The sequence below is a fragment of the Thamnophis elegans genome, chromosome 10 (assembly GCF_009769535.1).
Source record: "Thamnophis elegans isolate rThaEle1 chromosome 10, rThaEle1.pri, whole genome shotgun sequence".
Lineage (NCBI taxonomy): Eukaryota > Metazoa > Chordata > Lepidosauria > Squamata > Colubridae > Thamnophis > Thamnophis elegans.
Window position 1 is genome coordinate 487,805 of NC_045550.1, and position 25,273 is coordinate 513,077.

Below are 25,273 nucleotides of genomic sequence, written 5' to 3' on the forward strand. Positions count from 1 at the left end.
AATGAATTACATTCTCAATTTACAAGGGTGGGAGCCTTCAGAAGAATAGGAAGTACCACAATCCAAAATCATACTAAAAGCAGTTTTGGTGTCTACTCCCTGACCTTTCCCCTGCTACTCATCCGGATATGTTTGCCTTGCAGTTTCCATAACTGTCAATGTCTTTTGTTCTTGTACAAGCTTTTAAGAGAAATCTTTTAATTTAGGCATAAGATGCACGCAGTGTATTCATGTCCTGTATTTTATGTGTCTCGGGTTTGTTTGCTAGTTTGGGGAATGGTTATTTCTCATTGAAATGGGAATTAATTGGCTTGATCTCACAAGACCATGGGACTCTTTAGCTCAGTAACCTATCTCCACATAAACAATCATTGGAATAATGGGCATTATAGAGGAATAGTACAATTCATTCAGAGAAAGAGAAAAATAATCATTAACATATGAAAGAGAAAATGGTTTGGTGAACCTGATACACTAGTTCTTAATACCGTAGCCTATTTAGAGCTAGAAAAAAAATCTAAAGTTAGAAAACTATTTTAATTTAAAGAGAGGAAAAATATGGATTATCAGACACTAAAGAAAAGTTGAACTAAGTGAAACCATACAAGAGAATAATTGTAGTTTATGGTTAAACTATGGGTTCCATTTTGCTCTCTGAGCTTGACTGTTTTCTTGAAGTCGTTTCATTACCAAACTAGGTAACATCATCAGTGCTAGAAGGGAATGGATGTTACTGCCCAGTCAGTATTGGTGGGAATTGTCTTGGTGATTCCTTAATTAGGCTCTTGTTTACTGTTAGCTTATTTGTCTGAGTTGGAAGTTCCTTGATTGGCATACTGTTTACTTCTTGACTGTAGGTCTGGTGTTAATCCCTGCTCATCTGGGTGTTGAATAGATACATAAACATAAACAATATGTACTCAGTATGCAAACGAGACAATAAACAAGCCAAGAAGGGAACAAAAAGACCGAAACTCCTCCCTGCCAGCAATCAGCACCCAGGTGACCATAGATTAACTCCAAGATTAACACCAGGCCGACAATCTGATGTCAAGGAATGGCCAAACCAACCATCCGTAAGCAGTAAAGCCACAGATCCTCTGAGACCATCCAGGACAAGCCAGTAGAATACGTAGAAACTGAGACCATCTCCCACAACTAACTAGCACTGATGTTTATCTGGTTTGGGTAATGAAACATCTAGAAGAAAACAACCAAGCTCAGAGAGCACCAATAATCTTTCAATAATATATACATCTGTTCTGTCCCCCCTTCTCCGCTCGTTAAACAGACGACAGGCAAACAACTTAAAAGGAACTCTATCAGTTCTCAGCTCAGACTGGCTGCGAGCCCAAAATAAACCTAATTACAGTCTTTGCCTGAAGATAACGGAATGAAAAACAAATCTTTCTTACGGCAACACAAGTTGAACAAAACGAAAGCAAAGCACTTCTTCCAAAGTCTCTACAAATCAGGGTTACAGAAAACAAAGCACTTCTCCAAGTGTATCTTATATAAACCACGACAGATGATCAATCAATGTTGAACGAACCAAGGAACATTGACTCCTGCAACTAGGGCGTGGCACCATCCGTCCTTTTATCTCCAGAATATGCCCCTAACGAGCCCCAGCTGCATAATTAATCTTGCATCCCGAAAAGACTCACAGAAGATTGCTGTTGAGTCACAACACACATCCAAGTTACCTCCCAAAATCTCAGATTTTTAGCCAAAACTGGGCTTAAAACCATACGAAGCAAAGAACTAAGCTATGGATTTAGCAAGTGAATTTCTGGGAGTTAAAAAAAAAAAGCTTTTCTCTAGGGCTATAATAATATAGATTTCTCCTAGAAAACAAAATAAGCATAGATCAAATAAGTATCAAATGACTCTCCACCTGGAAATGAGATCAGGCAGCAGAGTTGGGCAGAGGCAGTGCTTGAAAAGGAAAAAAAAGAACGAAAGGATTGGAAATTAAGCAAGGCAGTGGGTAGACAGCAAGGAAGAATGGGAAGAGAGGCGGCAAGTCTTTGGACTAAGGGCATTCCTAGGTTGTCCAAGAAAGGCTGCTAAATCTCAACAATTCTACAATAGGAGAGAAAATGAGAGGTTCGCCCTGAAAAGAAAGCAGGAATGTAGCTGGTTTGACTTCTACAACTACATGACAAGAAAGACTGCAGGCGTGGATTAAGGCTCACTGGTGCCCTAAGCACTGAGAAATCTTGGCGCCCCTCCTTTGTACATACGGTACAAATCTTCATTGGGTTTTTTTTCTTTCTCAACTTTATGGTGCCCACTCTGGGCCTTGTGCCCACGTGCTTAGTCTGCTTAATACGCCACTGGCAGACTGTTGGAGACAAAATCACACTGGAGGGGGCTACCAGGTTGATAAGAAACCCCGCCTCTGCCCTCATTTTCTACTTCACTACCCACCCATCTTTTATTCTTCTATCGCTGAAGCCTCACTGTTTCCTTTTTATTCCTTGTTCTATTGTTCCATTTCTTTGCTACTATTATGCTTAGGACATAACTGATGAAAAATATGGATTCAGTTGAAAATGTATATTTGATGTCAAAACTGCCTAAAATGTGTGCCTTAAATATATTTAACTGCCTTAAATATTAGAAGCTTACGCCTTCTTTCTTTCTCTGCCTGCACTGCTTTGCATTTTAATACTCATTGCTCCATTCACACAAAATAATAGAGCTTTGTTTAATGGGCAGAAAAGGAGCATCAGTAAAAATGGACTTGTTCCAACGCACTTGTTCTTCTACCAAACCATGGCAAATAGCAGTAGCACTTAGACTTCTATATTATTTCATAATGCTTTACAGCCCTCGCTAAGTGGTTTACGGAGTCAACATATTGCCTCCAAAAATCTGGATCCTTATTTTATTGACTTCGGAAGGATGGAAGGCTGAGTCAACCTTGAGCCGGTCAGGATCAAACTCCTGGCAGTGAGCAGAGTTCACTTGCAATACTACATTCTAACTATCACGCCACCATGGTTCCTTATGTGATGTAGTGGGGAAGATATTCGAGTTGAATCTACCTTCAGTCAAAAGCTTACTCGGTGATTTTGATCCAGTCGCTCTCTCACTGAACTTGTTTTTATAATTCAGATGCTATGCATGCTGCCCTGAGCTCTTGGAATAAACACAGGATATAAATCTAATAAATAAACATCAATAAATTAAACCAGGAAATTTGTATAGCAAACTAAGATCTGCTAAGTAAGATAACCAATCCGGAATTTAGAATTATCAATTATAACTTGCATATTAGAGGAAAAGAGGAACCAGAAAATGGGGAACTGTATTTTATTTCTGTTTCCAGACATGAGGGAGAGACCTCACTTGGGATACTTTATAGATATAAAACTGATTTAGCTTTACAATATAGGGATATTTTAGACTTAAGTTCCACAAATGGAATGATCAGGAAAATTAATTTAGCATTAAGTCCACTTTCCTTCTAGATAATTCACTGATTTTCCAAAAATCAATCCTGTGAAATGGAAAAGGATAAAAAGAATACAGACATGGTTCAGCACCAAAACAATGTTTGGAACCATTTTCAATTCAACAGATTAATTTTTGGAAAACTGTTTTGGCAATCTCCAAGAGTTCATGCTTCCATGTGAACCTATTGCTAGTTATTTTATAGTGGTAACGTTTGATAAATTTGTTACAGTAATTAACACAAAACATTTTTTCCCAATGTATATTACCTGTCCTTGTTCAGCAAGTGCCTTTTCTAAATCCTCTATTTGAGCTTGGGATCTCTGGATTTCTGCCTGAAGCTGCTCACGAGTCTGTAGGATGGGATTGAAAAAATGTCAAACTTACTCTGATTGCTGCTATGTTAAATTATCCCTAACACATGTTTGCACGGAGGGATATAAAATTGGAATTGATATTGGTATTTGAGAGACCGCCTACTGCCAATTACCTCCACTAAACCGATACGATCGCATCAATTAGGCCTCCTCCGAATTCCATCTACTAGCCAGTGCAAACTGGCAACTACCCGGAGGAGAGCCTTCTCGGTGGCTGCTCCGACCCTCTGGAACGAACTCCCTGTGGAGATTCGGACCCTCACCACCCTCCAATCCTTCCGCGCCGCTTTGAAGATCTGGCTGTCCCGGCTGGCCTGGGGTTAAGATTGTAGCCCCACCCGAATTGTGTGACTGTTGTGCTTTCTTTTAATATGTTGTATTGTTTCCATATTGGAATACTGTTTGTCTTTCCCCCCCTCCCTTTTTAAATTGTGAGCCGCCCTGAGTCCCCCCAGGGAAAAGGGCGGCATACAAATAAAGGAAATGGAATTGATACATGCTAAAGGCAGCCATAGTTCTCTTGTACCAATTCCTCTTACTTCAGGGACACATTTTCATGTCCATCATCCTGTATCATCTATGTCTTTTAGTTGATTAAAAATTGATTACATTTTAATGTATAACATTACATGTTAATAACATGTCCACTGTCAGTAACCATAGGAAATTGGTTGCAAAAAGATGAAAAATTATGTGCCTGTGCAACTTTATTAACAACCCTTCACGTTACTTCTTTATTTTCTAGCATTTCTGTCTACAATGGAACTGAATTTCAATTTCAGAAAATTTGTTAAAAGTAAAACATGCCCCTAACTAGGGATGAGTTGATCAGTTATTTCCACTTTATGTTGATTTCAACTCAGCCTTGAGTTTGACACTCCTGCTTTAAGCACTCTTTTCAAGCCAATGAGGATTCTCTCGGTGTGTGCCTGCATGTAAACCTTTAGTAATTTAGTTCATCATTAGAGAGAAAATTATAATTTTATTCTAAATTTAAATCAACAAGAAAATGTTGTTGTATGGCAGGAAAAGGAAAAGAAAAAAAGAGACAGAAAGTCATGATTTAGATGCTTTGGTTTTGCTGGTGGGATCCTGGAAATATGTGGCCTGCAATGCAATAATCAAGGGATTTCTTAATAAGTACAGTATTTAATTTATTAATCGGTGAAGCAAAGCAAGTTTGTTAAATGTCACCTTCCCATAATTTCACACACACTCCCACCCACTATTTATTTATTAGTTTATTTATTTAAAATATTTACATAGCTGCCCAGCTTATAACAAACCACTGGGTGGTTCCCAACAAAGCATAAAACCATGTAGTGCATCTTTAATGCCCCATTCTCAGCATATCTTTTTAAATAGGCCCCTCTAAGCCAGGAATGGTTCAGAGCGGTGGTTCTCAACCTTTCCAATTCCGTGACCCTTTAATACAGTTCCTCATGTTGTGGTGATCCCCAACCATAAAATTGGTGTCTCGGTTCCTAAGACAATGGTCGTTCAACCCCAACGGGGTCCCGACCCACAGATTGAGAACCACTGGTTTAGAGGGACCTAAACTTTGGTAACTTTAAGAGTTGGCAGGTTGGGGAATTCTGGGAGTTGAAGTTCACAAGTCTTAAAGTTGCCAAAGTTGAACACACCTGATCTAAAGCAAAGATATGAAGGGGTGGGAAACCGAAAAAAATTGTAAAGAGTTCAGGAACAACATGATACGGTCACAAGTTTTTACTTTCATGTAATATAAGCCATTTAGACCTTAACTTCTCGCTCAGCATCCAACGTTCCTCCAACTTGTTCTTGCAACAGTGCATACGCTCTCTGTAAAGCTTGATATTCCATTGTCAGTTGCCTGAATCTTAACTCCGTTTCTTCTTTTGCCATGCCCTAGTGTGAGAAGGAATGCAAAACTGAACTGGAGATGCAATCATCCTGACAAATCAAAATTTTTAGCATTCACCAGTCTGTTTATGAACAGTACAACCTCTTTTATGAAATAACAATTTGAGAGAATTATAAAATGTTATGTATTTATTAATGGATTAACTAAAATATTTCTAATGCAATATCTGTGCTAGTCTCCAAATTATGTGACCAGATTTGGAACAGCAGCTTAAAGTCTACTAAGGATTTTTTTTGGACCAGAATCCAATATAACAGATTCCAATCATTTAAAATTCACGGAGCTAATTATCTATGTGGTCCCTAATTTAAATAATGACTTTATTGCAATATTTAAATTTAGATATGAATTTAATTTAATTTATTATTATTATTATATACTTTATTAATTAAACATGAAACTCAGCCAACTGAACATTCAAAAATGCATTACAAATACCAGTGACTGGTGCTAATGGTTGATATAGTTTGCTGCCAGCGTCCTATGTATCAACCAAGAACCTTCTTAAAATATAAGATGTTCCGAGTAGCACATTTTTTGCAGTTCCGCTGGTGTTAGTGCAGGAAGCTGCAATTTGTTGATGTATCTTGTAAAATTCTTGGACATGGTGCCAAGTGCCCCGATGACAATTGGTATCACTGTTACATGCTTCATCCATAGCCCTGTAGTTTCGATGGCCAAGTCATGATATTTCATGATTTTTTCTAGTTCTTTTTCTTCGACTCTGGCATCTCCAGGAACAGCGTTATCAATAAACTGTACACCTCGGCCCTCTACAGCCATGATATCTGGCGTGTTGGGCTCCAAATGATGATCCGTTTGTATTCGAAAGTCCCACAAGATCTTCACCTTCTCAATAGCTTTTTCCACTTTATGTTCCCATGACTTTCTGGATACGGGTAAATCATATTTTTTACATAATGACCAGTGGATTAATTTAGCAACTCGGTTATGTCTAGCTTTGTAATCAGTTTGTCCGATTTTGCTGCATTCACATATTAAATGTGAAACAGTTTTGATTTTGTTATTGCAAAGTCGGCAGTTTGGGTTGTCAGTGGATTTTTGTATCTTCGCTTTCATGGCCTTAGTTTGTAGTGCTTGTCCTTGAGCAGCCAGTACTAAACCTTCCGTTTCTTTCTTGATAGTTCCCATCTTAAGCCATGTCCATGTCAAGTTGTCATCACATTTCCCTTCAATGTTTATTTAATGTTTAATGTTTATTATTATACAATTGTATCACAGCGGCCAGTTGTTTCGCCGGATTTGGCATTGGTTACTAGTCAGGCCCCACCCAGGGGCCTAGGACGTCGTAACGTATTTTCGTAATATGCGTGCAGATCCAAGCAGTGCGGCTTTTTGCATTTGACTGATGGTGATTTTGTCAATTTTTAACTGTTTTAAATGTAATTCCAGTGCTTTTGGAATAGCACCCAGTGTGCCAATTACCACTGGAATTACCACTGCTGGTTTGTGCCATAGTCATTGAATTTCAATTTTTAAGTCCTGGTATTTTGTGATTTTTTCATGTTCCTTCTCAGCGACCCTGCTATCACCTGGTATTGCAATGTCTACGATTGTGACCTTATTTTTCTCAACCAGTGTGATGTCTGGTGTATTATGCGCCAGTATTTTGTCTGTTTGTATGCGAAAATCCCACAAGATCTTGACCATCTGATTTTCGGTGACTTTTTCAGGCTGATGTTCCCACCAGTTTGTTGCTGTTTTAATATTATAATTTTTGCACAAATTCCAATGGATCATTTGTGCTACTGAATTGTGCCGCAATTTATAATCAGTCTGCGCGATTTTTTTACAGCAGCTGAGTATGTGATCAACAGTTTCATCAGTTTCTTTGCAAAGTCTGCATTTGGCATCATCAGAGGATTTTTCGATTTTGGCCTTAATGGCATTTGTGCGGATAGCTTGTTCTTGCGCAGCCAGGATTAGTGACTCTGTTTCTTTCTTTAATGTACCTGTTGTTAACCATAACCAAGTTTGTTCACTGTCCACTTTATCTTTTATTTTTTCCAGAAATTGACCATGCAGTGCTTTGTTCTGCCAACTCTCCATTCTTGATTTTATCACATCTTTTCTGTATTCTTGTTTCGTCTGTTGGACCTTCAATAGATTTTTGTTCTTTACTTTGATTAATAGATGTTTTTGACTTTCTTTTAAATAATCAGCCAGTGCATGTTTTTCTTCTTCAACTATTTGCTTCACTTGTAATAATCCTCTGCCCCCTGATTTTCGGGGCAGGTACAGTCTATCAGTATCACCACATGGATGTAAGCTGTAGTGCATTGTCATTAGTTTCCTGGTTTTTCGGTCCAAAATGTCCAAATCAGCTTATGTCCACTTAACTATACCAGCTGTGTATCTTATAACTGGTATTGCCCAGGTATTTATGGCCTTGATTGTATTTCCACCATTCAATTTAGATTTTAAAATTTTCCTAACTCTGTTGGTGTACTCTCGCCTGACAATAGTTTTTACTTCTCCATGCTTGATGTTATCCAACTGCAGAATGCCTAAGTATTTGTAGGCTTCATTTTTGTTGCATTTAATAAGTTGGCCATTGGGCATTTCAATTCCCTCACGTGTAGTGATTTTGCCCCTTTTTATGGATACAGTGGCACATTTTTCCATGCCAAACTGCACTGAAATATCGGTGCTGAATACTCGGACTGTGTTTGTTAGTGATTGGATTATTATTATTATTATTATTATTATTATTATTATTATTATATATGAAACTCAGTCAACTGAGCATTCAAAAATGCATCACAAATACCATTGAACGTTGCTCATGATTGATATGGGTTGAATTGAATTGAATTGTTTATTATTTATAGGCCGCCCTTTTCCCTGAGGGGACTCAGGGCGGTTGTTGTTGTTGTTGTTGTTGATGATGATAATTCCTTGTTACGGTAGCCAGGAGACCACCATGCTATTGCAGAGTAGTTGTCTGGCTTCGCAAGGTTCTAGAAGAGACCTTGTTGATTGTGGATGTTGGTATACAGCACTGATCTCCCTGCGAAGTTTATATTATTACTACTAAAAAAAGGAATACATTTAATTACATTCCATATAATATCTCTTTAAGCCTAAACTCTTGCTTGAACATTATGCATATCATAAATTACCTCTTCCAGGTCATCGTCTGGCGTGCAAGGAGTTTGATCTGTTCGATCCGTTTGATATGAGATTGAAGAGCCATCCGATTCAAGAGATGTTTCTTCATCGTACCCAAAAAATGTTTCCACCACTGGCTTCTGACCAAATGACAATGTGTAAGTACAAAGACGCCAAAGTTGCAAAGATGTTAAGCATAACTGAGATAAGGAATAATTAGATTTCCTTCTTCCATGATGCTATTTATGAATCTCAGCACTTTTCTCATTATATAGTAGTTTATCAGATCTGCCATGTAAATGGGGCAGCAGAGTAAGTAATGATTATCCATCAAGTACAAATTAATGGATACCAAAGCTGCTGTTGAGCCAGCATAAATCTTCTATAATTTCAGTGTAGAATCATCACAAATGATAGTAAACTTGATATTTAATCTATTGTGGGATAAAAATTGGTGCTATCATCTATGCGTATTCCCTCAATGCATAAAGAAATGGAGTGTGAGCTGGAAAAAAAATCTTTATATGGACCTTCACAATGATAAAGAGGTTTAGGAAGAATAGCTTTAAAAAAGGGATGAAAGGAGGGGATATGAAAAAAGAAGGAATGAGTGGAGGAAGGAGAGAGTCAGAATGGAAGGTTTTGCAAAATAATCAATTTAGAGACTTGTAGGGATGAAAAAGCTCTATGGAAGGATTTAAAGTGTCTTTAAAAAGGTAACAGGAAAACAGATATTGACTGAAAATATGAGAAACTAGATTATAGTTTACCAAGAAAACCCAAAATTTCTGGTATTCTAAAGAGTTAGAACTATTGAACTCATGGAGGAAGAGGGAAATATCCCTACTTGATTTTCATTAAAAAAAACCCAACTCTAAATGAGCAAAGAAGAAAATGTTTATTTTAGTCGAGTCTGTCAGTTTCCAAAAGATGCCTTAATGTCAACTCATAAAACCTTTACATGTCTGTTATAAGTTGCCAAAGTCAAGATAAGACAGCAAGTAGAAATTCCTTGAAATTAACTTTGCTGTGATGCACTATTGGGAGATGTTTAAGCTTCTGAACTTTAAGAAGAAATATTGGGGAAACAGCAAAGGTTTGCTGAGATCTTCCACCGTCCAAGAAGCTGCTGCCAGATTTTCTGGAATAAAGACTGACAGATTCATATGCCGAGTCATCACTTTCCTATTCACCCAACTGCAAGTGAACCACAATCAGTGACATTTTAATTCAAAAAGTAATTTTTTTACGGGCGGTGGAGAGATTTTTCAACATTCTGCTCTGAAAACCAGTTTGTTTTCACGTCCTTCAACTGAGCTTTTAAAATTTAAGTTATAGTATCTGCTTCTCTGTAAATTTTATTTAGAAGATTTTAGAGAAGGTGCAGTTTGAATTAATTTAAATATTGGAATAATTTATCAGTAATATTTTTGACATTCTTAATGGCATTTGTTGGCATAATTTTATATTAGAGCTGAGCCTGAATTCATGACGGAAGTGACTTTGGTGATACTATTTTAATAAACATCTTCATGTTTAGATTGAATTAATGTAGTTTTGAAGGGCAGGTGAAGCTGTGAATTAATTGTAGGGAAAGATCTACATTCTCATTCCCTTTATACATTTCTCAAAAGCTTCTGGATAAATCTGTGGGAATCCAGATGCTCAGCCAAATGGTGTCTTTCACTGTTCCATCAAATTTTTCATAATACTTGCCCCCGAATAAGACTTTTTTTTACATTATTCGCTTACCTTGGGAAATTTTGCAAATTTCTTCCTTTGTTTCTTGTATCTTAAAAGCTTGTCACGCTCCTGACAAGGAAGAACAGAACAAACAATAGTTTGAGCTCTGCATATGAAACATGTTTATAAGGTAAAGGTTCACCTCGCATATGTATGTGCTGGTTGTTCCTGACTTTAGTGGAAGGTGCTCATCTCCATTTCAAAGCCGAAGAGCCAGCGCTGTCTGAAGACTTCTCCGTGGTCGTGTGGCTGGCATGACTAAATGCCGAAGGTGCACAGAACGCTGTTCCCTTCCCACCAAAAGTGGTTCCTATTTTTCTACTTGCATTTTTACATGATTTTGAACTGCTAGGTTGGCAGAAGGTGGGACAAGTCACGGGAGCTCACTCGGTTATGGGACACTAGGGATTCAAACCGGTAAACTGCCAACCTTTCTGATCAACAAGCTCCGTGTCTTAACCACTGAGCCTTTACAGAAGGTGTGAAATGAGGAATGAGTTTGGCAATCAAATTGTACAGATAATTTATGGTGCAAATCAGAACATAGCAAAAACAAAAACAAAACACACACACACACACACACACACAAAACCGGAAGTGAAAAATGTGATCATCAGACTTTAGGAACACAATGTGTCCTTGGTTTACTTTCCTACCACCTTGGAGGAAATTCTGTGGCTCATATCTGTGTTAGTAATTAGAATAAATTATTTTGCTATGAATACGTAATATCATTAAATATCTATAGCTAAATAATCCCAGGTAGAAAACAGAGAAGCATATATGAAAATCAAAATGAAATGTGAATGTTACTTACGATTACACTCTTCACGTAGCCGGCAGTTTCTAGAGTCTAGTTTAAAAGAATTAAAATAAAAAGTTAGGGTGCTTCTATGATGGTAATAAAGATTTTGAATATCCTCATTTCCTTTTCATCCACATACTTTTGGGCACCTAGTTATTGTGCAATTGGCTTTAGATATAACTCTTAAATTATTAATTAGATATTTAGACCTGTCTGGATGATCAACAGCCATGCTACCTGGGAATCCAAATACCAAAATATCTAATGTTTAGCAGAAGGGCCCCCCCCCACCCCCACCCAATAGTAACTCTGGATTTAAAGAACTCTAATCCTAAAGTTCTATAGCTTTTATCAGGCCATGGTTTTCTTTGAAGAAATTTGTGAAAGTTTCATTCAGATAACAGACAAATTCTTGAATGTTAGATCACAGTTCCCATGACTTCTTGTACCTAGCATTTAAGGAATTGTGATCAAACATAACTGGGCAACATCAGAGTAATGTACTGATACATTAATTTCATTTTAATGGAACTCAAACAAAAAAAGAGATAGGGGAGGCAATTGACTACACACCCTCCAAATTTTGGAAAAATTCTTATTCTAATTCTAGTGCAAGCAAGATAAAATTGTGTACTATGATGCCACAAAGAAGGAAAGTAATTTCCATCTCCCTGTACGAATCCCAAATGTAGAAACATGAATTAAGTGTTCAGTTTTTTTAATCATGCCTTTTACTTTTACTGTGTGAAGTGAAATACAATAGAACATTTTTTGATTACTGAATCTGAAAGGTAGATTTTTGCCAAGAGAAAACAATGATCACATTTAGCTTAAATTAATTATATAGTTATAATTAATATAATTATATAGTTATAATTAATATAATTATATAGCTCAGAAATTTAATCTTGTCCATCTGTCTAGATATTACATGAATTATCGAATGAAAGATTTTCGACTTTCTGTTTAGCCCTGCTTAATAACTTTCATCTTATACTGTGTACATTAAGTTAAGGTCTTATTTTTTCCCCCCACACAGAAGGAGACAGTCTAGCCAATGTTATGCCAAGAAGACCAAAAGTTTTGGTTACCTTTGAAAGCTCATCTATGATATTCTGCTGCTCCATGATCTGCAACCGCAAAAAGTCAACTTCCCTTTCATCTTGATTTTGATCAAGATCATTTAAAGAACTTGGCCTTCTTATCGTCCTCACTCTTTGCCTCTAAAAGGAACAGAACAAACACCGAGAAATTGCTAGAATACTTATTTGTTATAGGAATTTATTTATCTATTACCTTACCTGGTTAAGCTTGACTGCACATGATTTCCACTATTTTAAATTGACCCCAGTAAGTTACTGCAACAGTTCCTGTGTCCTTAATGAAATGTCTCAGCGCAATGAGTTACATATTATATACAAACCTATTATAAAACAAACCTAGAAACACTGGAGAATTTCATTTGTTCTTGCTCTTTTTCTTTTTGTCCCATTCACTTTCTCCCCAGAATGCATTATTCATTTTAATCAAACTGAGTAGGATGGAATGTGCTCAGATTCATTTTTGAATAGCATTCACCTGATTTTTTGACATTTAAAAACTATCAAAACTGAAGTGCTGTTCAGAGTTGAAAATTGAATTGGTTCAAGGAGTTCAGATGGCTAGCAAAATTTTAGATAGCAATAATATTTTGCTCAAAGTTTTTTTTTAAATTTAAAACTCAGAACCTATCACTAATGAACTCTGTAGTGACCTGATATTCATTTGTACAAGAACTCACCATTTCTAAGTTCTCTTGCGTTACAAATTTGAGTTTGTTTTCCATACGACGTAAGGTGTGGGATAAGTCCTCATTTTTCCTACTTAGACGTTTATTTTTGTCAAGCAGTGGTTTGTACTGGCTCTCAGATTCTCGTACACGTTTCACCTGAAAAGTAGAGAAACAAAAAATATTTACATAGCTGTGTAAGTGCGGCTGCCGTACAAAATCCAATGCATTTATAAGGGATGCTATTGCTAACCAAAGTGACTTAATTTTATTGAAAGACTGTATGGCAGCCTATCTTATATCATGACTCTATATGGCTCACAACAATCCATTAAAATATGGTTAAAAACGATTAGGAATTCTTCCAGGTGCCAAACCAAAATCCTTGCAGCTCAACCACCACCTTAGCACAATCAATTCTTGGGGGGAAAGTCAGGTCTCCACAGCTCTCTGAAAAGGGAATCCCTCAGATCTCAGATGGGAGGCTGTTCCAAAACAACCACAATTCTTTTAACGCGTGGAAGACACCTGTAAGAGTTTGGAATTAAGCCGCTCTTCTATTTGAGTCCCAAAGATGCTTTTTCAAATGGCAACTGGACTTAGTTTTTCCTTGAAGATGTTTCTTTCCCTCTTTCTACTCTTGTTCTACATCCCTTTGCCCTCAGAAACACATTTTCCCCTTTTCAGCAGAGTCTGCTTACATGTCTTTCTGTGAGTCTTTAGCTCTACCTTCCTCAGCCTGGCACTCTGCATGATCACAGCTGCCGGCAGTTGGGCTTTTCAATCTGAGTTCATCTGGAGGGAGTTAGGTTGGGAAAAAAACCTGCTTTGGATGACAATTATTGATATTTCACCAAGCTTTTTCATTTTCCTCATAGTCCTATGGAAGGTCATAATGGTTGGATTCAGCTCATAGAAAGTTTTTTTTAGCTTCTCTGAATTTTCGCTAGGTTTTTGCTCCATACGGTCTTTTCATTGATACTAAATGTCTCTGTTTCAGGGACATTTCAGGTGATTTGTAATTGGATTTAGGGGTGTGATTGATTAAAATACTACATGCATCCCCAAAGGATATTAAAATCCTATTTTGTGCCCTTCTGATTGGATAGAGATGGTTGCAATCAATTTGCAGTGAGGAAATGATGCCACTTTTCAAGTCTCCTCTATTGCTCTGTGGCTAATTCACTGAAAACCATGATCACACCATCGTTAACACAGGGTAAATTTGCGTGTAACATTTCTTTCAGGTTAAGTGGCAAACATTAGATTATTGTATTACCAGTTATGTGTACTTGAACATATTGATTCATGGGCAACAGCTTCTATACTCTTGAAATTTTTTAAACATAAATATTCTAAAAATCATAACAGAAGTGACCACTGAATCAGTAGCAGTTAGACTACAATCACGATGCAACCTCCTATCAGCCTTTCCTGATCTGTTTCCCACCAGATGTGTTGGACCGCTGCAAATAACATCTTCTCTGGAAATTGTATAGATTTTTTGAGTAGCATATTCGCCGAAAGGCTGCCTTATACTGTTTTCAAACCTAATACATATTAGCAGATTCAAATGTACACATTTAGGTTTATGTTTTCACTTTTCCAAAGCATACAATCAATGAAAAGATATGTTGAAATGATCCCCAAATGTTTAATTGTACCCTCCCTCCCCCCCTTCCTTCTTTTCTTCCTCCCTCCCTCCCTCCCTCCCTTCCATCCACTAGGTGTTTGGTATTTGGCTTTACTTGATTCCTAAGATAGAACTCATAATTGTATGCAAAACAATATATGATCTGCATACTTAATTATCAATTTAGGAATACCAATATGATTTGAAAGATGTTCTCCCACTATTTTTGGAATGAAATATGTTGGGGAAAATATTCAGTTGCACGGCTAAAATTTCATTAAGGAACTGAGAGAAAGCTTCTCAGCTGCCTCTTCTACTAAATAAATCCCACAAATAGCGCCAGATCTAACTACAGATCTGCTGCTTTAATGACCTCTATAAATGTATTCTGTCTCCCCTGTCCGTATATGCCACTATGGTTTATTGCATTAGCTCTATGAAAAATAAATCTTACCCCCACAGATGCCATTAACTAGCCTTTAAATGGAATTTTATTCAGATACGGGAAGAAAATGTCATCTGTGTAATTTGTCGGTTTGAAGAGAGTTGCATTAAGGAATGGTTGGCTGGATGTAAATGTATTTAACTATCTCTAAGTTGTGGCTGCAAATTGAAAAAGTCCATGAAACAAACCACAGCAATCGAAATTATATCTCAATGACATCATTATTCCTTTCCTCTGCCGGATGATTAAAACTATACGAAAAATGGTTGCAGGAATTGGGTATGTCTAGTTTAATGAAAAGAAGGACTAGGGGAGACATGATAGCAGTCTTCCAAAATCTCAGGGGCTGCCCCAAAGAAGAAGGAGTCCAAAGCACCTGAGGGCAGGACAAGAAGCAATGGGTGGAAATTAATCAAGGAGAGAAGTAACTTAGAACTAAGGAGAAATTTCCTGATAGTTAGAACAATTAATCAGCAACAGAACTTGCCTCCAGAAGTTGTGAATGCTCCAACACTGGAAGTTCTTAAGAAGAGAATGGACAATAATTTGTCTGAAATTATATAGTGTTTTCTGCTTGAGCAGGGAGTTAGACTAGAAGATCTTCAAGATCCCTTCCAACTCTGTTATTCTATTTCCTCCCAAATTTGAAATATCTTTATAAAATAAGTATGAACTTACCATTACCAAATATGTTTTTTTTGAGCAGTATATAACTCTGTTTCAGTGAATAATTGGTTAAATTAATTCAAGAGTCAATTTATTGCAAAACTTCATTTTTAACCTCTTTTTCCGGGCAATTGGCAAATCATGATTAAATTATATATGTATATCTAAATTAATGATACAGATAGAATATATTATATGCAAGAAGTGATAAACCATAAATTAGAAGATTTTTTTTAAAATTACAGGTTTAGAAGTCAAAGGGTGAATGATGGCATCCAAATCAGATCCAGCATAGAATCTGCTAGCCTTGCCTTGCCTAGTGGGATATTTCAATGTTCTAAATGAAATATTTGTTTAAATAAATATCTAATTGCATTTATATAAAAAAATCAAATAATTTATTTATTAGGAAAAGTAATTCATAGGAACAAATACTAATGCCTGTAAATGCACAAGCTTCTGTATTCTGGGCAAAATGCAGTTTCTGGCTTGTCTCCAACAGCAGCTCCAGGTAGAGCACATTGCAAATCAAAAAGGAAGTGAACAAGATGAATCAGTACAAAGGCCTCTTAGTTATCACCGCCACTTGTCCTTCAACCAGGAGCTGAGAGTGAAGCCGTGAGTCCCAAATTACAAGCCACATCTTCACGAGAAAGCGGAACTCCATGCAACTCTGTGTGTAAATGTCCCTCATTAATGGACTCACCCAATGGCTTTATGAATGATGGTATAAAAGTCCATTGAGAGATTAAGCAAGATTTGAACAGTCATATTTTCCCATCCCATCCCATCCCGGTCCTTCTTTGCTACTATCAACAGGGAAATGCACAGAGATGGCAGAAGCATAGTCCATAATATTCATTGGCTTGATTTTTCAGGCATTTTTTTCCTCTCCATCTCTGGGTGCCTCTTTTCAGACTAACAAATTTTATTAAAAGACATAAGTACAAAAAAATTTATACCTTTTCATAAAATTCAATCTAAAAAGATGCTATCCGGATCCTCCTAATTTTTGACTTCCAGAGCCAAGAGACTAACTTTCTCCTACAGAGCTACAGTTAGCCAAATAGGGTTTTCTTAAAAAAAAAATTAAAAATTAAAAGCACATGATTTCTTACAAGTTCATTTCGTTCCTCTGACAGTAACGCATTCCGATCTTCGAGTTTCCTGATGATGGCGCTTAATTCGGCTATTTTAAGTTGGAAACGCCGAGCATCCCTTTCATCCAGCTGCTGTTCCTAAAACAAAAAGCAACTGCAAATAACTGTTCAACAAGAAAAGTGTTTTTAGAACTTTCTACCAATTCCCACCTTCTTCCTTGTCAGATTCCATCCATTACTAATTCTAAAAATCTGTACCTTAATACTAAAAGATGAGACTGACAGAAATTAAGAAAGAAACTATTATGCAGGAGAAGAGGCAAATGAAAACAAAATGTGTAAATAAACACAGACTCACAAGTGTGGCTTTGGGATGTGAAATAGATGATTGAGAATTACTACTGTGTTTCATATTTATGCCACTGTTGAATTGAGAACTTTAGATGTGTCATGTATCCTTTTCCTATGATAATATATTTATTAATACTGACATATAACTTGTATTAAGTGTGTGCAACAAACCACTGTATCCATTTGGTTCCCATGGAGCTGTGAATTTAACAGAGTACTGACATGGGCCACTTAAATATAGATATAAGAATAGGCAACTTCGTTTATTTTGAACAAAAAGCAATTTAGTTATAGTAGCATTTCCTTCCTGAGTTCCTATTTAGTAGCAATTTTAATCTACTTGGAATGCTTCATGTGTGACCCTTTGCTTCAAGGAAACATGTGCATCTAAGAACCAAGGAAACTCAACAGGGCTAGGATTCTTCATTCAATAGGTGCAGGAGAGGCTTTGGGCAAAAGGGTTGACAATATTTGAAAAAAAAATCTATAGGTCAAATTAAGCAGCAATACAAAGGAAATCTTGATGAGATTCAACAAAGAAAAGTTTAACAAATGTGACAGAAAAATCTGTAGTTAGCAAATTAACACAGAAGCTGGAAGAGATGGCATAGTTACGTCAAAAGCCAAGATAAAAGGTGAATTTAGACTGAATGGAGTAAGAAATCGTAAAGTATGGAAGAAAAAGCACATTAGTTGGCATCTCATTTATTTTCTAGAGTTTGGAACATTGACTAACATCAAAAGCACAATCGATCCTTCAGGATTAGTCATGAGACTTAGGACTCATTTTGCCATCATCTTTCTTTTTTACAGATATTTGTAGGCCTCCATGAAAACTAGCAGACAGCTATTAAAAGGTTAACTTGTAAGTTTGCGTTGTGAGTCTCACCATGTCAAATCAGGCACACATTCAAGGGAAGGTACAGTTGCTTAAAAAAAAAAGGCAAGTAGCTGGCGAAATAAAAGCAAACCAGAAGCTCAGGATGTCATCTGACGACATCCCGACTTGCTTTTAAAACAGACAAGCGAGCAAGCAAGCAAATCAAAACCAACTTTGCTGGCCTGGGCAGTCACTCATCAAGATTTTGGCACAATTTGTGGTTTTAGGGAAAACTACTAGAAAGTGCTTACAGGGCTTCCTGAGTGATCTGAAGTGTCTCCTGCACCACTTGGATGAGGAAGTTCCCGCTTGGGGCTACTCAGATGCCGGTCGGCCTCTCTGAGCTGGGACAGCTGTTCATCTAAAGCCTCCTTTTGGAGTTGAAGTCTCTGAGTTTGCCCAGCTTGAACCCCTAACTCTTTTTCCAGCACGAAGACTGCTCTGTCTTTAAATTTGATCTCCTCCATCTACAAGGAGAATAAAATACAATCACAAACAGTACAGTTCTTCAGTTGCCATGGAAACTGGCTGCATCCTGGCTTTGGGGAACACGTTAGATTACAGAAAGCGGTGAACAAACCCTGGATCCAGTTCTATAGAGTTCCAACCCACGATTATTGGTAAGCAGAACCAGGTTTGGAATGCTGCAATAAAAGTCTTTTTATTGTATAATTAAAGATATAATTCATCATCATCATCATATCATCATCATCATAAAAAGTCACCAAAAGTGATTCATTGGAACATCTGTAAAAATGATCATATGCCAGTAATGAAACACAGTACAGTAATGAAACATGTGGTAACATATAGTTTAAAAAGTAGTCAAGAAGGAGCAGATTGTGGGATTTCCGAATAGAAACTGATGAGGTTTGGGCTCATAACACAACCAAATTTAACTGTGGTTGAAAAGAAAGTGTAGAAAATTGATGAGGCCAGGGGAAAGTAGAAAGAAGACAAAGAACTGGAGATCACAAAATGTCAAGATCTGAAAACCAAAACTGAAAAATTATGGCATAAACCTGCTGTTGTCACACCTGGGGTGATACCCCAAAAGTCTTGGATATGCACTTTGTGCATTTACAAATTTTTCATGTGCCAGTTACAAAAGCCCACATGGCTTGAATCTGCACATTCACTAGGTCAATTTCATTACAGAATTCAAATTCACCAAAGACCCGTGTTGCTGTTTATGCCAACTTTTCAATGATAGTTACTTGGCAGCCAGTGATTATATTAAAAAATGCTCCTCAGTGTTCAGGGTCTTATTTGAAATTTACAGTTTCAAGGATTGAAGGAACTTTGTTTATCTTAAGAAGCCACGTAATACCATTTAGTACAATGGTCCTATATGCTGGCTAATGATTACTGCAACCCTATTCATTTATTTTTACACTTTTAAAAATAGTTCCCAAAAGACCACAAATATACCTAGAAAATAAATACATTTGCTATATACATGGCCACCACATGTAGAGAACCTACATTTAAGGTAAACATTTCCACTTCTATGGAAGAATTCTAATTTGCTAACTACCTAAGGATGGTTTAAAAAAAAATCTGAAACATGAGTTCATTACGAATTTGCAAAATTTTTTAGCCAGGCCTCTTATTTTTTTCTTTATAAATAGTATTACCCAACCTGGTGTCTTCCTGTTATATTGGGCCAATTCTTAAAATCTTCATCAATCTGAGTGTAAACATAAGGGAAACAAAAATCGAAACTTCTGAATGAATTATGTCTACGCTTTGGAGGCACCCGTTCCGTTTATGTTCCTTGATCTAATACAATCCCACACTTGATACAAAATCTCACAAGCTACAACATATCCAATAGATTCCAGCCCTTTTGGAACTTTTTCAAAGTTCTCATAAATTCTAATATAAAACTATGTTTACTTGTCAGTATCTTAAACCCAGCAGAATCTTAACCTATTCTCTGGACAGCCAAACAGAACTTTTTCTTAAAAGGTACTGTAGTATATATATAGTCTGATGTCTATAGCAGATACTGGAAAAATTTGAAATTGAACCGAGGCAGCCAGCTATGGACTTCAAAATAGTGAGTCAACATACATGATATTTTTTTTCCTAGGATTAATTAGTTAAGAGCAGCCTCCAAATCTAGTTTTTCTAACTTTGGATAAAAGGGATTACAAACTAAAGAGGCAGCAGCACAAGCTACATTTAAAACAAATTAAGTTGGCTTGATACGTTTATAAATGCTAGGGAAGCCCACGGAAACTGTGTCTGTGGATGGAAAAGCACCAATTAATGAGTCAAGATCACAGGTGCGTTGCTGCCGGTTCAGCCCGCATCGGGCGAACTGGTAGTAGCGGTGGCGGGACGCTCCGCCCACCCACCTGGATGCTTCTGTAAATGCCCAGAAGCATCACATGTGCGTGCATGGGTGTGCTCATCCATGAGTGAAATGGTAGTAAAAATAATAGAAATCCACCACTGGTCAAGATGTAAGACCAATTTATCCTGAATTGCTATTCAACACGGACATTTCTACTTAGACAAATTTCAGTTTTCTGCTAGTTTCTTTTCCCTTCATGTGTAACATGCTGTTCAGGTGAAATGCAAACAAAACATGATTCTTTTAAAAAAAATAGGGGTCTTTGGCCAATTTCTTTGGGGGATATGGATGGCAATAGTGGTGGAAATTGCCTGCATGCCCTATGAAGCACCTCTGAGCTATGCTGTCTTTGTTTTCCCTTTATGATTTTGTTTGAACATACCTGTTGGCCTTCCCAAGTAGAACAAAAGGAAACACAATGAAATGAGCTAATTCTACTTTATTGTAAGGTTACATTAAGAGAATCTTGCAAGTCTGGATGTACAAATATCCCATTATCTCTTTTGCAGCCTGAGGACAGTCTCTTCTGAGCGTCTTTCTGCATCCATTATGTGGCTCTGGGCGATGGCCCCTCTTATCAGACTGTTCCCTAGGCGATATTTCTTCTCCATCTCCCCAGCTCATTCCCACATACCATTACATCACGCTAGAGAAAACATCAGTCATAAAACCTCATTCAGTCAGTACATTCCAAGGAAATACTGTACACAAAGGAATAGGGAAGGATAATTTATTTTCACATCTGTAATGTAACTAAACTGCAATTGCACTACTCCCCCAAACATACATTTCTTAGACCACATTAAAATCCTACCTACCCACGTGTAAATGTACAATTAGGTTGCTCTACTACAACCTCTGCCTTTTGTCATTTCCCATTACCGTAAATGCATTAAAAAGCTCTAACTATAAAAGAGGGCTTTAAAAAAAATAAAATAGAAGACTGCTAAATTTCCATTCATCTCAACATGCCTTCCCCTTTAATAGAAATGCATACCCAAAAATGACAACGTTCAGTCGTTCAAACAAAAACGTTCAGTCAATGACATTGCTTATTAATATTTTCAATTCTGCAAAAAAAAAAAAGATTATATATTTTATGCATTAAAAAAACCCACAGCAAAACGACACAATACACCTTTTCTATGGTTACTACAGGATTATTAAAAGGATTATTTAAAACAATGAGAGCACAAATTTAAAAAGTTAGATTATACAGAGAGCACGTTAGAAAAATGAAACAAATATATCCACTCCAATACAAAAAACACATTCAAGCAAACATTTTCTTGCAACATATTTGCTCCGTACTAGTCCCAAGACAAAGAAGACATACGATTAAAAAAAAACCCACAACTCACTGGGAGGGCTGCATCAGCATTCAGGTCTGTCTCCCCCCCAAAGGTATCCCACACCTTTCATTCATTGCTCTGGAAAGCAATGCTGTCCATCTCTCGCCTTGCTTAGAATTTTCACCACCTACTTTCAGTAAAAAGGCCTACTTGTGAGACAGACTCAATGAATATACATGAGAGTAATAACCAATCATCTTTAAGGAAATGCCTTGCTTAACAGCATGGCTACTTCCACTTCGCATTTAGCAGGTTGCATCTACCAAGACTGCATTTTAATTAATAAACAGCTTGCGAGCTCCACGGCTGCCAATTATGGAAACATTGTGCTATGAAATATGGGTCTTTCCCCCCCCCCCCCTTGTCTCTTTTTCTCTCTACAGTCTCTGCCATCCTCACTACTGTTTGTATGTGTGTTTTAATTCAGCTGGCTTTCAGAGCTGTGGCTATTATTTATCAGTCTGCATTAAAACCAACACGTAATTGTTAATGCTGGGCCAGTTGCTTATAGCATGATGGTCTCCATTAGCTTTGTAAATAGCGTATACCAGCAGAAACTGCAGAAAAGAAAAGGCCGTATTTTTAATGTGAAACGTCTCTGTACAAAATAAAAGATCAAATCTTTCCTGGGCGCAGCTATTAGAAAATCCATCCCTGGTCATTGACTAATATGTAGCTTCCTCATTTTCTGCAGGAAAAATTCTAATGGAGTATATCAAGAATGTAGCATCAGAAGTTTGTCTTTCAAAGACCTTGTCGTATATTTTAGTTGGTTATTAATAAAGGAACAACTAAAATTCTGAGACGGTAGAAAATAAATAAGCGTGTTAGTCAAGATGTCAGCGTGTCCCTCGTTTGAGATGATGGAAGCTGTAGTCCACCTATCTGGAAGGGATCAAGTTGTGAAAACTGACAATGTGTCATTTGGAAGGCATCTCACCACATGAGATGAGACCAAAACAATAATTGATTTATCTAGCTGTCTATTGAAAGAGCCCTCAGATAATTCTTATTTTCTAGCAATGGCTTGAAATCTTTTGCAAATGCTGTTGAAGGGGGGACTGGGGTCTTTTGATATGTTCAACCTGATGCGACCAACTGACCCCACCGGCACACAAGACGTATGTAAACTAAAGAGGAATAGAACAAGATGCTTCACCGAAGACCTGCTGCTGATGAGAGGTTTGGGAGGTTTGGGAGCTAAATGGCAGGCTTGGAAAGCAAACCACTGCCAAAATCTAAAACCTGAGCTACAAGTATTTTCTATTATTTCAACACTGAGTTACAGTTTTTTCCCCATTTTCTAAGCACACCTATGAAAGTCATAAGAAATCATGTAAACATTTTCTATTGCAAGGGTCTCTCTCTAAATCTTTGCCTTTAGATTATTTTTCCATGTTACATATTATAAGTAATGAATCTCAGTCTACCAGTGTAGAGTCACCTTGGTAAATTGGGCTATATTACAATTTATAGACAGAGCGGCACATCTGCAAAAGTATCTTAGTTTGTGGATTCTTTGTGACCCAAGTTCCCGTGCAAGTTTGTATATCTGTGTAAAAGAGGATGGGCAGTAATATTCCAGGTTATTGTAGCATTGAGGGATCGTATCCAATGCTCCTTAAACCCTGACCTTAGGATTGTATGGACCAATGGTGGGTTGCCAATTTTGTTACTACCGGTTCAGGAGAGCTCATGCGTATGTGTAGAAGCGTCTGGAAGGGTGGGTGGAACATTCTGCCGCAGCTACTACTGGTTCACTGGATCCAGGCCGAACCAGCTGCAACCCACCTCTAGTACCAAGGTGGCGCAGTGGTTAGAGTGCTGTACTGCAGCCACTTCAGCTGACTGTTATCTGCAGTTCAGTGGTTCTAATCTCACCGGCTCAGGGTTGACTCAGCCTTCCATCCTTCCAAGGTGGGTGAAATGAGGACCCAGACTGTTGGGGCGATATGCTGACTCTGTAAACTGCTTAGAGAGGGCTGAAAGCCCTATGAAGTGGTATATAAGTCTAACTGCTATTGCTATTGCTAGTATGGACATTATAATAACCATTCATAGGTATGAGAATCTGATATGACAGCCCCATTCCTCATTAAGATGTTTGAAATAAGTTACATTCTTGTGTTGAATGTTTTGGGGTTACCTGACACATCATTTTTTTTCTCCTGATATGAAGGACCAAGTGACATTATACAATCTTTCCTTGCTCCTGATAAAGTTTAACCATGTGGGACTCATATTGCACAGTTCAATCAAACCTGTGATTTCACAAATCCCCTTCTGGCGGTTTCCTTGCATGGCAGATTCCCATGCGGCCTTAGGTGAATTTTGCTCTTTAAATTTTTGACCTCGTGTCCTAGAATGATGGCAAATCAATCTAATGCTGCTTCTGATCAGGAAAAAGGAAATTAAGGAGACAGTAGAGTTGGCTTCAGCAATGGCCTATGAAATAATAAATAAAAATATTGTGTGATGAATCAGAAATACAATTCATTATGTAGACTTAACTAATACTTCACTTGATATTTGCAGTAAATAACTGAAAATAAATGGATCTCTTGTGAAGGACACATGTTTTCCTGTGTATTTTCTATTTTTTTATTTTTTGCTTTGATCAATTCCTAATTTGTGTCTAGGTGTTGTGTGGATGAAAGAAGCAAGAGAAATAAGATGATGAACATGATATGACTGTATGTGGTATTAAATAAAGAGGAAATATCTTCAAAGTCATACTTTCTTTTGTATTTTATCCCCCAAATGTATTATGCACAATAGGAACTTTTATCCAGAATATGCAAACTAGAATGAGCTCAAGAGCTTTGATAAAGCATTAGCACAAAGAAATTGTTTTAAATTCAGGTAAATCCAGCGGGGGGATTTTTTTTTTTTTTGATCAATTATAGTTAAACATAGAAAATTCCTGGCGATCCCCTGTCTGTTTCATATATTGTTCAATCATATGATTTAATGAATTAAATCTAGAATAATTCAGTAGCAAGCTGATTAATATGTTGTTTCTGGATGACATGAGAAAGAAAAAACATTACAAATAATTACTGCATCATGAATTGCTTATCTGCTTTTTTTTCTGTGGCATTAATCTAAAACGCTAAAATATATCAAACTTACATACATCAAACTTACTTCTCTGTACAATTTTCATAGATGGAAGCAATCCAAGATTTATGACTGAATGGGGTCATTAATACAAACATGAAATGTCACCCACTTGCCTGATTAATAAACTGATAGTTTATCTAATAGGTTGCATTTCTCCAGCGGTTTGTTAGT

The 25,273-nt window shown here is 37.2% G+C and overlaps 1 protein-coding gene across 6 annotated transcripts in view; it reads right to left on the minus strand.

Moving 5' to 3' along the window:
- The window catches only part of JAKMIP3 (Janus kinase and microtubule interacting protein 3), a 49,445-nt gene that overhangs the window by 13,574 nt on the left and 10,598 nt on the right, over positions 1-25,273 (minus strand). For 2 of the 6 annotated variants that reach the window (XM_032225698.1, XM_032225697.1), the window contains exons 3-11: positions 18,517-18,732; positions 17,053-17,172; positions 13,203-13,349; positions 12,514-12,645; positions 11,435-11,470; positions 10,627-10,686; positions 8,886-9,014; positions 5,598-5,726; positions 3,732-3,815 (exon numbers count right to left, since the gene is read on the minus strand). In XM_032225698.1, the coding sequence (XP_032081589.1) occupies positions 3,732-3,815; positions 5,598-5,726; positions 8,886-9,014; positions 10,627-10,686; positions 11,435-11,470; positions 12,514-12,645; positions 13,203-13,349; positions 17,053-17,172; positions 18,517-18,732 (1,053 nt within the window). The remainder of the gene's footprint in view (positions 1-3,731; positions 3,816-5,597; positions 5,727-8,885; positions 9,015-10,626; positions 10,687-11,434; positions 11,471-12,513; positions 12,646-13,202; positions 13,350-17,052; positions 17,173-18,516; positions 18,733-25,273) is intronic. The other 4 variants (XM_032225699.1, XM_032225702.1, XM_032225701.1 and 1 more) reach the window with 4 other exon arrangements.